The 14,542-nt window shown below is 42.3% G+C and overlaps 1 protein-coding gene across 1 annotated transcript in view; it reads left to right on the forward strand.

Moving 5' to 3' along the window:
* The window catches only part of CCDC85A (coiled-coil domain containing 85A), a 112,287-nt gene that overhangs the window by 73,514 nt on the left and 24,231 nt on the right, over nt 1–14,542 (forward strand). The window contains exon 5 of the mRNA XM_038751618.1: nt 8,753–8,829. Coding sequence (XP_038607546.1) covers nt 8,753–8,829 — 77 coding nt within the window. The remainder of the gene's footprint in view (nt 1–8,752; nt 8,830–14,542) is intronic.

Genomic DNA, 14,542 nt, shown 5'->3' on the forward strand with positions numbered 1-14,542 from the left:
TATTTATATTAAGGTAGTTGTTAGGCCCTTACTATGTGTCAAACACTGTTGTAAGCCCTGAGATAGGTGCAAGTCATTTAGGTCAGACACAGTCCCTGTCCGGCATGGGGTTCACAGTCTTAAGTAGGAGGGAGAATAGGTATTGAATCCCCATTTTACAGTTAAGGAAACTAGGGCACAGAGAAGTTAAGTGACTTGCCCAAGGTCACACAGCAAGAAATTGGCAGAGCCAGAATTGGAACCCAGGTCCTCTGGCTCCCAAGCCCATGCTCTTTCCACTAAGCCATGCTGCTTCTTATGATGAGGATAGCCAAAGGAGAGAGGAAAAATAGAAGATTCTTAAACTTCTATGCACATAACAGCAGAGTAATTAATCTCCATTTGGAGAAATAGCAATTTCTGTTAGTTAAAATTTTTCCAAAATAGATCAAAGTTGTCCCAGTATTCTTCATGGTGGGGTGATTCCCAATGAAGGCCAATACCTCCTTGGCGGTATTACTGAGTCTGTTGAAATAAATTGAAGCATTTATTCAAGTGACAGGCTTTGTTTCTTTGACTTTGGGGACTTTGTTCTAGAAAAAAATCCAAAGCAGTGGGAGTTTAGAAATATTCTAGTACCAAATTAGACGTGCTCTAAATAATTCCCCCTTCCCCTCAATGACCGTCTCCCCCTTTACCCTTCCAAGTCATCCCATCCACCACCTCAGCACTCATGCATTTACCTGGGTATTTTGTTATTTGTTCCTTTGAGTATATTATTTATTTTATTTTTTTCTCTGTGGTTTACTGAATCAATCAATTTCCACCTGCTGTTTCCCCCATTAGATTGTAAGTTCCTGGAGAGTAAAGATCAGTCTCGTTTCTTTTGTATGTTTCCCATGTCTCTGCATAAGTAAATGCCCAAATACTTTTGATATAGGATACCAAATAGACTTTTTCATATAAGCCCACTTTGACTTAACCACATTTTAGAATATAATTTTTGGGGTTTTTTTAATGCCCAACACTGCTTTGGGACCCAAATCAATTTTTCTATTGAAAAATTCAATTAAATATCAATCAATAAGTGGTATTTATTAAGCACTTACTGTGCACTGTACTAAGGACTTGAGAGAGTACAATACAATAGAGTTGGTTGATTCAATCCCCATCCTCTAGGAGTTTATAATCTAGCAGGGAACTTGGCAAACAATAAATTACAGAAACGGGGAGCATTCATTCAATCATATTTATTGAATGCTTACTGTGTGCAAAGCTCTATACTAAGCACTTGGGAGAGTTCAGTATAACATTTCCTGTCCACAATGAGTTTACAATCCAGAGGGGGAGACAGACATTAATATAAATAAATAAATCACATGTAAGGATATGTCCATAAATGCTGCAGAAGTGGAGTAAGTGTCCAAGCACTTAGCGGGTACAGAAAGAAAGGCCAAGTAGAAAGGCGATGTAGAAGGGAGGAAGAATGGGGAGGGGAGATGAGAGGTTAGTCACGGAAGGCTTCCTGGTGGAAATATGATTTTAGGTCTGTCCTGTGCAGTCATGAACAGAATGTCTCTAATAATGTATGGAGTTGTTAAGGGAGATGTCTAAACCCCTGGACATTTTACCCTGCGGTTGTAGTCCCCAAAAGAGTGTAAACTTCTCATGGACAGGCAAGATGTTACTAGTACTTAGTATAGTGCATTTTTAAATGGTACTTGTTAGGTGCTCACCAAGGGCCAAGCACTGTACTAAGTGCTGGAGGAGATATACAATAATCAGGTTGGACACAGTCCTTGTCCCACATGGGCTCACAATCTAAGCTTGAGGGGGAAGCGTTTAATCCCCATTTTACAGCTGAGATGACTGAGACACAGAGAAGTGAAGTGACTTGCTCAAGGTGACAAAGCAGACAAGTGGCAGAGCTGGGATTAGAATTTAGGTCCTCCGACTCCAAGGCGTGTGCTCTTTCTGTTAGGCCTTACTGCAGTGCACCTTTGGCTGGTCAAGAAATACCAATACTACTTCTAATAGCTCTTACTGCGTGGCATGCACTATACTAAGTGATTGGCGAGCCCAAAACAAAAAAGCGACACCACCTCCGCCCATCAGGAGCTTGCACTCGAATGCGATCACAGTTGTACCGTGGAAACAAATGTTGGAGGATGTTAGGGACTGGTATCAGATTTGTGTGTTCGCTCTGAGTTTTCTCCCCCCATGTTTCAAGTGTGCACTGATATGGTTTATGGGTGCCTGGGCCGCTACTTTTCCAAAAGGCCGAGTTTCCTGTTCGGTGTGAACTATTGAGTATTAACTAAATTCTCCACTCTGCCTTGCACCCAGGGCAAGAAGCAAGTATTTCAGGGGAGTGCAGGCATTTTAGCTGGGTGTGCTCCATGCTAAGTGTAATGGGGCATTGTCAGTTGACTGGATAATTTGACAATCTATAGGCAAGAAACCCTTAATCCCATCAGGCTGTTGCAGAGTCTTCTAGACCCAGTTCAGTTGCTGTTCCAGACTTTGAGACTTGCAAGTGACACTGAGACATCAATAAGCCAAGCAATAAAAAGCTACTGAACTGTGTAAGGAGGGCCTATTAACTTGGTTCTTTAATTGACTTCCTTTTTTTCTTGCATATCGATGCAGTTTAGCTCCTCCGACAAATACCTGTCATTTTGTGTCTGGACTGTTGCCAGTTTAGTGAGAAAAGTGATGAAGGCAAGGCTGGGAAATCAAAACCTCTTCCTCCCTACCACCTTCCTTCTGCTCTGTAGTTTGGAACTGTGCTTGGTAGACTTCATCGCCATAATTTTATTGCTCAGGGACATCTCACTGGGGCCACGCTTCTGAAATTTGGGTATAGGTGTCTTCTAGTCAATCAAGCATTCGGTAGGAGTTTTTTGCTGGGGTGTCTTTTGGGTGCAGCACAAGTATGTTTAACACACCTCGTGAGTAGGACATAAGGGCTTGGCACATAATGGTATTTGTTAAGCACATACTGTGTGTAAAGCACGATTCTAAAAGCTGGGGCAGATACAAGCTAATGAGGTTGGACACAGTCCTTGTCCCGCACGGGGCTTACAGACCTAATCCCCATTTTACAGATGAGGTGATTGAGGCACAGAGAAGTGAAGTAACTTGCCTAATGTCACACAGCAGACAAGTGGCTGAGCTGGGATTAAAACTCAGGTCCTTCTGATTTCCAGGCCCAATCTCTATCTACTAGATTATACTGCTTCCCACATAGTAAGTGCTTAGCAAATACCACAATTATTACTCCTATTAAAGCTCCCCATCTTTATGTTTAGGGTTGGATAGACTTAGCATCTCAAATATTCCTCTTAGTCCCATCATCTGTGAATCTCTCTAAACCCATCTCAGCTCTTCTAATGTCCTTAACTTAATTGTCTTACAATCACCAAATATGGCCCTCTTATCTATGATTTAGCCAAACCCTTCTTGATCCTAAAATATTTTCTGTCTAGGCAGTTTCCTTTGGTTGCCAATTCTATTTTCTTACCGCCCTCCTTGCAGGAGAGGATTTTCCCTTTGTTTCGGTCTGACTATCACCGCCAGGCTTTTTGGTCCGACTATCACCACCAGGCTTCGAATGCAGTTTGAATATCCAAAGTTTTGAGACTAGGAATTCCTCAGTGCAGGAAAAACAAATTGACATGAGTATTGAAATACGTCTGTCAAAGTATTAGGTTAATTGATTGCTTGAGAGAACAAAGAGCTCCCATGAAAAGATGGAATCAGGATTTTGAGCAGGATATTTTATGCTAATTCATTTGACTGTGAGTCCCATAAGGGATAGGGACTGTGTCCAACCTGATTCTCTTGTGTCTACACCAGTACTTAGTACAGTACTTGGTACATAGTGAGCGCTTAACAAATTCTATTATCATCATCATATGAGTGAGAGGGATGAAGGCAAACTTTCCATACTATCTCCTAGTAGCCTGGGGATAAGGACTAAAATTTTGAAATCTAGAGGACCTTCTTGATTAACCTTTCATCATCCCTTTCCCTATTGCCACTTAAGCACTTCCATGTCACTGGAGAACTAACTCCTCCACCTCATTTAGATATGTATCTAAATATTATATTATCAATTATATTATTATAGTCCATTACTACTTCCCATCTGTAATTTATCTAAATGCCTTTCTCCCCTGTTAGGCTGTAAACTCCTTGAGGGCAGGGATCATGTTGACTAATTCTCCTGTACTCACCCAAGCACTTAATGTAATTCTCTGCACATAACAGGTGCTCAATAAATACTATCCATTAGTTGATTGCTTTCAAGCTGCATCACTTTATTAAAAGAAAATTCAGAGAACTCCACAGTAGAAACTAAGCTGCTAGGCTAATCACTAGCCTAATTAAAGCATATTAGTTTTGAGATGGGGAATAAAGTTGAGGAACATAATTGCCGCCATCTTAAGGCAATTGTCCCTGTCACAATTCTTCTTCTTCAATCATGGGTTTAATAACAAAATGTGAAAAGGGCACTTATTAAAAAAGGATCAGGCAGCAGAAAGAAACACACCATTTTTTAATGAAAAATTGGACTTCAGAGAGTCGGGCGTCAAGCGCAGTTGACACCAGGTTATATGTGATGTTCCAGCATAACTTCTAATCCTACTTATACTAGCACTTTAAAAATTAGACGTTTGACAGGAAAAGCACTTGGCTGAACCAGGGGACACTGGTTAAACCAGTAACCTGTGAACACTCAGTACTCTGAGATCACGGAGATCATGCTTGTTCGTGATAACTGCACATTATTGGAAACTCCCATTGTAGTGCGGCCCCACGTACCCACCCACAGCTGACTTTTTTGGACCTCATATCATTTTCTATCCAGACAGGCATGTGTTGTGGGAAGAACATTCCCAGATTCCTCTAACTGCGGTCTGTCAAACTCATAGTGAAAACAAGCATTATCGGAGAACTGAATGGATATATAGAAGCTAAATGGAACCAGGTACTCAGGGATGTAGAGATAATAATAATAATAATAATAATAATAATAATAATGACATTTATTAAGCGCTTACTGTGTGCAAAGCACTGTTCTAAGCGCTGGGGGGAATCCAAGGTGATGAGGTTGTCCTACATGGGGCTCACAGTCTTCACCCCCATTTTACAGATGAGGTAACTGAGGCACAGAGAAGTGAAGTGACTTGCCCAAAGTCACACAGCTGACAAGTGGTGGAGCCAGAATTCAAACCCATGGCCCCCGATTCCAAAGCCCGGGCTCTTTCCATTGAGCCATGCTGCTTCTCATGGCTTTTATGTTCTTTCAGCTCGCTGAGAGTAGGGATCGTTTCACCAACTGTTTTGTATTATTCTCTCCCAAGGGTTTAGTACAGCACACAATAAGTATTTAATAAATGCCACTGATTGGTTGACTGGTGGTCTCGACTGATGATTCAATCGATCAGTTATATTTATTGAATGCTTACTGTGGGCAGAGCACTGTTTCCTAAGGGATTGGGAGAGTACAGTATAACAGAGTCAGTAAACCTATCTCCTGCCCACAGTGAGCTGACAGTCAAGAGGACTCTAAATTTCAATAGAGAAGTAAACCAGTTGCCCATGGCATTTGGCCAAGGTAGGAGCGGGCAAGAATTTAGTGAATTTGGGCCAATCTGGCCACTTCTTGGGAGCTACATCTGGTGTCAAGATAATGGAACAAACTTCCCTAGCCCTGCCCCCCATCGCCATGGTGACTTTGAACTGATCCACCCCATCCACGTATGCCAATGGTCTGAAGAGACCAATGTGAGACTACAATTTCCTTCCATGTTTCTTACACACACGAATTGTGTTTTGCGACACTGCTTTAAGAAATACCGCAATTATAAATCATTTTATTATAATTATGGAGATTTGTTTGCTACTTACGAAGCATCTGTTGCAGTTTTCAAAATTGTCTTTTGATTTCCATATAATAATGATGGTATTTGTTAAGTGCTTACTATGTGCAAAGCACTGTTCTAAGCGCTGGGGCGGATCAGGTTGTCCCACAGGGGGCTCACAGTCTTAATCCCCATTTTACAGATGAGGTAACTGAGGCGCAGAGAAGTTAAGTGACTTGCCCAAAGTCACACAGTTGACAAGTGGCAGAGCCTGGATTTCAACCCATGACCTCTGACTCCAAAGCCCAGGCTCTTTCCACTGAGCCACGCTGCTTCCCATATCTTCCCAGAGCCTCTGTTCTGGGAAAATAAACTTCCATGATCTGCACCACTCTAGTCTGTCCACTGCCATTGTCTCCCAACAGATCGCTGCTGTACTCCTTACTGAGTCCCATTGTTTATGTGCAGGGAACGTGAGCACTAACTCTTTTATATGCTCCCAAGCATTTAGTATAGTGCTCTGCACATAATAATAATAATAATGACATTTGTTAAGCTCTTACTATGTGCAAAGCACTGTTCTAAGCGCTGGGGAGGTTACAAGGTGATCAGGTTGTCCCACGGGGGGCTCACAGTCTTAATCCCCATTTTACAGATGAGGGAACTGAGGCTCCGAGAAGTTAAGTGACTTGCCCAAGGTCACACAGCAGAGATGTAGCAGAGTCAGGATGGTAGAAGCAGCATAGTTGAGTGGATAGAACACAGACGTGGGAGTCAGAAGGACCTGGGTTCTAATTCTGGCTCCTCCACTTGCCTGCTGTGTGACCTTGGGTAAGTCACTTAACTTCTGTGTGCCTCAGTTACCTCATGTATAAAATGGGGATTAAAACTGTGAGCCCCGTGTGGGAAAGGGTTTGTGTCCAGCCTGATTAACTTTTTATCTACCCCAGAACATGGTGTTGTACAGAGAGCATGGGCCTCAGAGTCAAAAGGTCATGGGTTCTAATCCTGGCTCCACCACTTATCTGCTGGGTGACCTTGGGCAAGTCACTTCACTTCTCTGGGGCTCAGGTACCTCATCTGTAAAATGGGGATTGAGACTGTGAGCCCCACGTGGGACAAGGGACTCTGTCCAACCCGATTTGCTTGTTTCCACCCCAGCGCTTAGTAGAGAAGCGTCGTGGCTCAGTGGAAGAAACACGGGCTCAGGAGGCAGAGGTCATGGGTTCTAATTCCGGCTCCGCCACTTGTCAGCTGTATGACTTTGGGCAAGTCACTTCACTTCTCTGTGCCTCAGTTGCCTCATCTGTAAAATGGGGATTAAGGCTGTGAGCCCCACGTGGGACAACCTGACTACCTTGTATCTCCCCCCAGCACTTAGAACAGTGTTTGGTGCATAGTAAGTGCTTAACAAATATCATTATTATTATTATAGTGCCTGTCACATAGAAAGCACTTAACAAATACCATAATTATTATTCTATTTACCATTATTAGAACAATGCTCGATACGTAGTAAGCACATAACAAATATCATCAGCATTATTATTATTAGTAAGCACTCAATACTATTGATGGATTGATTGACTTGCAGCCCTATTTCACTGTGTTGTTAGAATGTCCCTTCTTGCCTTGTTGGGCTCTATTTTACTACATCATGTTACTGATCTGTTGCCTTCTAATGTTCTCACATAGTCTCCCTACCTAGGGAAGTGGCTCGCTCTGAGTCCTGCCTCTAAGCTGGCGAACGGATTGTTCCAGGACCTTGTCCTAGTTCCTTAGAACTAATGTAGGAAACATCAGTTCTAACAAACCAGAAAGAAGGAATTGATCACCGAGACCTCCTGATGGGCTGTTTCCCTTGAATGACAAACATGGGCTGTAATTCCAAAGATAAAGAAAATATTGAGTGGGTCGGCACTGATGGCTGTTTTGCCAAGCTCCACTATAATTTACAGTCGGAACAGTGAATTCCACAAGGGTTTCAGAGCAGGCTGAGCAGGTGGCTGAACCACAAGATGAATGTACCATTATTCAGACTATAAATTGAGGCCCTGAGTGACATTACACGCACAATTTATAATACCAAACTAACTTGTGAAAGTTATATATCACATTTTGGAACAGGAGATTGGTTTCTCCCTTAGAATGTGAACTCCTTGTAGATAGGGATTGCACCTTTCACTCCTACTGTAGATCTTATGTGGTCGGTACAACATGCCGTACATAGAAGGTGCTCAGTACATAGTGTTAGTGATTAAAACATTTAATTATGTTTTCTAAAACCAAAGTCATATTCAGTTTCACTCTCCCCTTCAGGTACCGAACTATTTTCTCAGGACTGGTCTCTCTGTCAGTAGCCTTATGAGTTTTTTTCTTTTCTCTCAAGGGAAGAGAAGAGCATTAGGTATTGAAGTACATTTTTTTTTTCAATTTGCCTTGATGATTGACTCTGTGAACGTGTCTAACTATCGAGCTAAGCATTTTCTTTTTTTTCCTTCACCGAGTTTTGTATATGCCCTTAGCTATCCATGCTTCTAGAGAATATGCCTATATTTCAGGCAGTGCCTTTAATTATAACTCAGAAAGCATAAGATGAGGTGATCTGTGCGGTTGTCTCCTGGAGGTCTTTAACGTGTTCAGGTCGAGCTACTGTCTGGTTATCTGACCCTAAATACATCTCAGTTGGATGGTGAAATGTTCAACAATTGTCCAAATCCAAGTGGTGTATCAAACTGATTTCCACTATTTTCCTAGGGCAAATAGACATTTTTTTTGTAAAGAAAAAAAAGGAAGATTTAATGGCCACTAGCTGCTCAGAATAAATCAAGTCAGAAATAAACCTGACAGCGCACAAGACAAGACCTGTGTGTATAATGTGAGTTCTCTCTTTTTAATTTTAGAATCAACCTTGTCCTATGTTAGGCAGCTGGAGGCCAGAGTAAGACAGCTGGAAGAAGAGAACCGTATGCGGCCCCAGGTGGGTGATTTCCAGGAGCTCATAGCTAGGCAGGGAACATGGGATCTGGGGCTCTTAACTTTGAAATGGAAATCTCAAGTTTTTTCAGCTCAAGCGAGATAGTTGGGGCAAGTGGAAGTGGCACGAATGTTCCCACTGGGTATAATTTTCTTATCTGCTGTCGTAGCTCCATCCTCTTTTATGGGACAGTTGCAAAGAACCCGAATGTTTAATCGAGAGTGTAAAAAGCTTGTCCAAGGTAGGAAAGAGAAAGCGGGGCAAAAATGGAGGAAATTCGGAAGGCTTGATGCTTTTGGGTATGTGTCTGAGCCGTGATTACTGCCTGTGACTTGGAAGGGGCGGTGGAGGGGCCTAGCCTAGTTGGAAAGTTGCTAATTAAATTTTGTAAGCTGGCTGTAGCCCAAATAGATTTTTGTCTTAGCGCTTTAACTCAATTAGCATCTTTTAAAAATTTGCCAGTTGTGTAATTGAATAGTTTCAGTGCTGGGCAAGTCCCCCAGTAGTCAACCTTTGGGTGTGGTCAGAATTAACCCATGTCAAATTTCTGAGATCACTCTGCTTTTTTTTATGGTATTAAGTGCTTACTATGTGCCAGACACTGCACTAAACCCTGAGGTAGGAACTAGCTAATCTGATAGGTCACAGTCTGAATCCCATATGGGGCTCACAATCCCAATCCCATTTTATAGAAGGGTAACTGAGGCACAGAGAAATGAAATGAGTTGCCCAAGGTCACACAGCAGATAAATGGTGGAGCCAGGATTAGAACCCAGATCTTTTTGGCTTCCAGGCCCGGGCTCTATCATCTAGGTCACTCTGCTTCTCTATGTTTCAAGAGTGGGTAACTTTGGGCTTGTTTCTGAGTGATGATGAAGGTTAAAGCATAGTGATTGCAATAATTGTGGTATTTGTTAAGTGCTAAGTGTCAAACACTGTACTAAGTTCTGGGATAGAGGCAAGATAATCAGGTCGGACACAGTCCCTGTCCCACACGGGGCTTACCATCTAAGTAGGAGGGAGAACAGGAATTAAATCCCCATTTTACAGATGAGGAAACTGAGGCCCAGAAAAGTCAAGTAACTCTCCCAAGCTCCCACAGCATTCAAGTGGTGGAGCTGGGTTTAGAACCCCAGGTCCAATGATTCCCAGGTCCGGACTCTTGCCACTAGGCCATGGTGCTTCAGATACAAATTGTGGGGATATTTTCTGCTGAAAAACAAATTTAATCAAGTTCCCTCTTTTTGTGGTGGATTTCTGGATGTCTTCCTATAGCCAGGGCTGCCCTGTGCGTGGTTCTAAGAGAGAAGGATTATATACAATAAGTAACTCATTCATTTTTCCATACTTGTGAGTAAAGGGAAATCAAACCATCAAACAAATAATGATAGTCAAGTAAAAATTGACTTATAATGCAAGGTGACTAAAGAGAGGGAATTTGAAAATAAATATTTGTATTTTTTTTCTTGTGGATCTTAGATATGTTTTGGTGGGAGGTGCTCATGTCATTTTTCACTATTTTTGTGCATTTCCATTGGAACAATGGTAGGCTAATAAATAACATTTATGGTTGGTCAGAACCACCTTTGCACACAATAAACATTCAATACATGCTACTGATTGTTCAAATGACCTGTTGGTCAGTAGTTGGCTAGAAATGTTGATGTTGAAAAAAATGGCTCAATTCTTTTTCCTTTCCTGTCACATCATGCAAACCATTAATATCATCTATATCTTATCCCATCTGAATCCTAACTTTTTAAAAATCTCAGACCCTATTTTCTCAGATCATCTGCTTAACTAAGATTCTTAATATTCACCAGGGATTCTGCAGGTCAGTTCCACCCTACTGCATCTTCTGTGAAAGAGGATGTCATGAGAAAATAATAATAATGATGGTTTTGTTAAGCGCTTACTATATGCCAAGCACTGTTCTAAGTGCTGGGGGAGATACAAGGTAATCAGGTTGTCCCAGACGATGATGATGATGATGATGATGGCATTTATTAAGCACTTACTCTGTGCAAAGCACTGTTCTAAGTGCTGGGGGGGGTAACAAGGTGATCAGGTTGCCCCACGGGGGCTCACAGTCTTAATCCACATTTTACAGATAAGGTAAGTGAGGCACAGAGAAGTGAAGTACTTGCCCAAAGTCACACAGCTGACAAATGGCGGAGCCGGGATTAAAACCCACAACTTCTGACTCCCGAGCCTGGGCTCTTTCATTCATTCATTCATTCACTCACTCACTCACTCACTCACTCACTCATTCATTCATTCAATCGTATTTATTGAGCGCTTACTGTGTACATCTTGGGAAATGCAAATTGGCAACATATAGAGACAGTCCCTACCCAACAATGGGCTCACAGTCTAGGCCACGCTGCCCATAGGGTCATAGATTCTCCAAGTACAAACTCCACAGAATTGAAAAATGATTTCAATTCCAACAAGGAGGCCAGTGTGTATCCACCCTGCTGCCCAAAGTTCTAGAAGAAATAGCTGTACCTCTACTGGGACATGTAAAGCCTATTTGTTTAGAAGGAACTTGGCACTTATTGAATTGATGGGATTTCTGAAGATGGGGAATTCCATTTATAGTCATTTCTGAAATTCTGTCAGGCTCTGGCTGAAAGCCTGGAGACTACATTCCCAGAGAAGTATCTGTTAAGCACTTACTATGTCCCAGGCACTGTACTAAGCTCTGGGTAGATACAGGATAATCAGGTTGGACATAGTCCATGTCCCACATGGGACTCCCAATCCCCATTTCACAGATGAGGGGACTGAGGAGGTAACAGATAACAAAGCAGTTATAAGTGACTTGCCCAAGATGGCACAGCAGACAAATGGTGGAGTCAGGATTAGAACCCAGGTCCTCTGGCTCCTTAGCCAGTGCTCTATCCACTAGGCAACACTTCTTCTCAATTTTGGGCCTTTTTGTTGGGCGAATAGATTTAGATTGGCATAACACAAAGACAAGCAGATCAGACACAGTCCCTGTCGTACATGAGGTTCATTATTTAAGAGAGAGAGAGCTACTATTTTATTCCCATTTTACAGGTTATGAAATGGAAAGGTTGGATAATTTGTTCAAGGTCATACAATCAAAGCAGTGGCAGAGCTGGGGCTGGAATTCTGGGGTCTTGATTCTGGCTATTTCCACTAGACCACACTGCCTACTTAACAAGCATGTGGTTCATTGAGAAGGTATTTTTTTAAATGGTATTTGTTAAGCACTTACTATGTGCCAGATACTGTACTAAGCACTGGGGTAGATACAAGATAGTCAGGTTGGTCCATGTCCCACATGAGGCTTGCAATCTTTATCCCCATTTTACAGATGAGGTAACTGAGTCGCAGAGAAGTTAAGTGATTTACCCAAGGTCACAGAGCAAGAGCAAGGTCACAGAGTAGCGGAGCTGGGATTAAAACCTCTGCCTCTCACTCCCAAATTTTTGCTCTTTCCATTAGACCATGATGATTGTTGGATCAATGAAAATGAAATGTGATAGAACCCTGACTCCTCCCCAGGAGGAAGCTGTGACTTGCTAGCTGATTTGCAAGGTCAATGCAATGTGACAAGCCAGCCGCTCTATGCCAAATTATTCTCCACCACCCCTGATTTTCAATCAAGGAAAACATTAGCTGCGTTATGGTTGGCGAACGTTTTTCTCTTTCCAAGTTTATCTACGTGTGTCAGTTTTTCTTTGGAAGAGTGAGGCTATAATCAGCCTTTGACTTCCTGGGTATTTTTCCTGAGCTGAGCTTATGCCCTTGAAGTTTGCAGTGTTCAGGCCCATTAAACTTAACCTCTTCCTGGGGACAAAAATAGTTGTTGAAGGTTTTTTTTTTCCTTGAACTAATGATGATAAAATCGTAATGTAAATGGAATTTATATTGTATATTGAAAACATTGAGGTCTTTACCTTGGCCTCTGGAGCTAACATCTGAATCTAGCCACCCATGTAGTTTTAATAACATCAGAAACATTGTTGGGATGAGGAAACAGGTGCTCCAGCAATACAGCGTCGTGCACCTTCAATGTCTCAAAATTCCCAAGTTGGGAGTCCTTTATGTAGGGGGAATCTAATAAAGGGGAGTGGGTTTGCGCTGCCATGGAAGGAGGGTCCCCTCCAATGAGGAGGAAAATCAAGTGTAGAATGGATTGGTTGCTCAGATGCAGGAAGCCCATTTTTTTCAAACACGAGACACTAATTTGTTCTGTCAACAGCTAGTATTTATGGGCACCTAAGCTGCATGTGGATCTGTCCAAGGCATTACCAAAACTACCACCCCCGTTCCCCTGGAAGAGGCACAGAGAAGTGAAGTGACTTGCCCAGGGTCATACGCTGCAATAATACACTGTCTGCATGGCCCCAAACTTAATGTTCTGCAAATCTCTTCATGGCCTAGTGGAAAGAGTATTGGCCTGGGAGTTAAGAGATGTGGGTTCCAACCCCAGTTCTGCTACTCAACTGCTGTTTGACTTTGGGCAAGTCATTTAACTTCCCTATGCCTCAGTTTCCTCCTGCAAAAAATGGGGATAAAATACCTATTTTCCCATGACCATGAATGCCATGTGGGACAGGGACTGTGTCCATTTTGCTTATAGTCTACTCAGTACTTAGTATAGAGCCTGGCCCATAGTAAGTGCTTAAAAGGACCATTACTATTATTGTAATATTATTGTAATATTATTCATTATCATTGTTATTATTGCAATGCCCTTATCATTACTGTTTAATGACTCAAGACCGGTAGTGTCGTTAAGACCCTGGCCAACTTTTGAAACTGTGACTGTTGATCTGAGTTAAGGTTTGCCACACACAGACAGGTCATTAGGTACACCAACTTTAAAGGGAGTAAAGACCTCCACTTTATGTCCTGTCTGATCTTTCATAGTTCAACTGATGAGTATTGGGTTGGGAAGCGCTATGAAGAAACTCTAGCTGAGCCTGGTGAAAACGTGTAGCAATCAATGAAGGGTATTTATTGAGCATCAGTTCAGTGCAAAGCACCAAACTGAGCACTTGGGAGAACACTTGCCCTCAAAGGGCTAACAATCTGAGAGACAGAGAGGTAATAAAAATAAAACTATGGACACAGTGCTGACAATAAGAGTGAATTCGAGCAATCAGTCAATGGCATTTTATACACATGATGGCTCCGTGGAAAGAGCATGGGCTTTGGAGTCAGAGGACATGCGTTCAAATACCGGCTCTGCCAATTGTCAGCTGTGTGACTTTGGGCAAGTCACTTAACTTCTCTGTGCCTCAGTTACCTTATCTGTAAAGTGGGAATTAAGACTGTGAGCCCCCCGTGGAACACCCTGATCACCTTGTAACCTCCCCAGCTCTTAGAACAGTGCTTTGCACATAGTAAGCACTTAATAAATGCCATTAAAAAAAAGTGTCAGCAATCCCTCTTTTTGCTTCTTTTGGAGGGACTGTTTTGCCATTCTGGGTGGCATCCAACACTTCTTGAGAAGCATTTATTGCTTGCAGTCTCTCTGTGGCACAAAAAAAAAGCCAACTTCCACTCCATTTATTCTGGATAGCAACACCCTAAACAAGCACAACTCAAGGAATGGGCAGGCTATCATTAGCTGTATCTCTGCATTCTGCAGATGCAGTGCATATACGTGTAAAGGATACTCTTAGGTATACCAGAGATTGGCGCCTCTCTGCAGCTAACTCTGTTTTCAGGAGACAAT

This window comes from Tachyglossus aculeatus, chromosome 9, assembly GCF_015852505.1.
Source record: "Tachyglossus aculeatus isolate mTacAcu1 chromosome 9, mTacAcu1.pri, whole genome shotgun sequence".
In the NCBI taxonomy this organism is placed as follows: domain Eukaryota; kingdom Metazoa; phylum Chordata; class Mammalia; order Monotremata; family Tachyglossidae; genus Tachyglossus; species Tachyglossus aculeatus.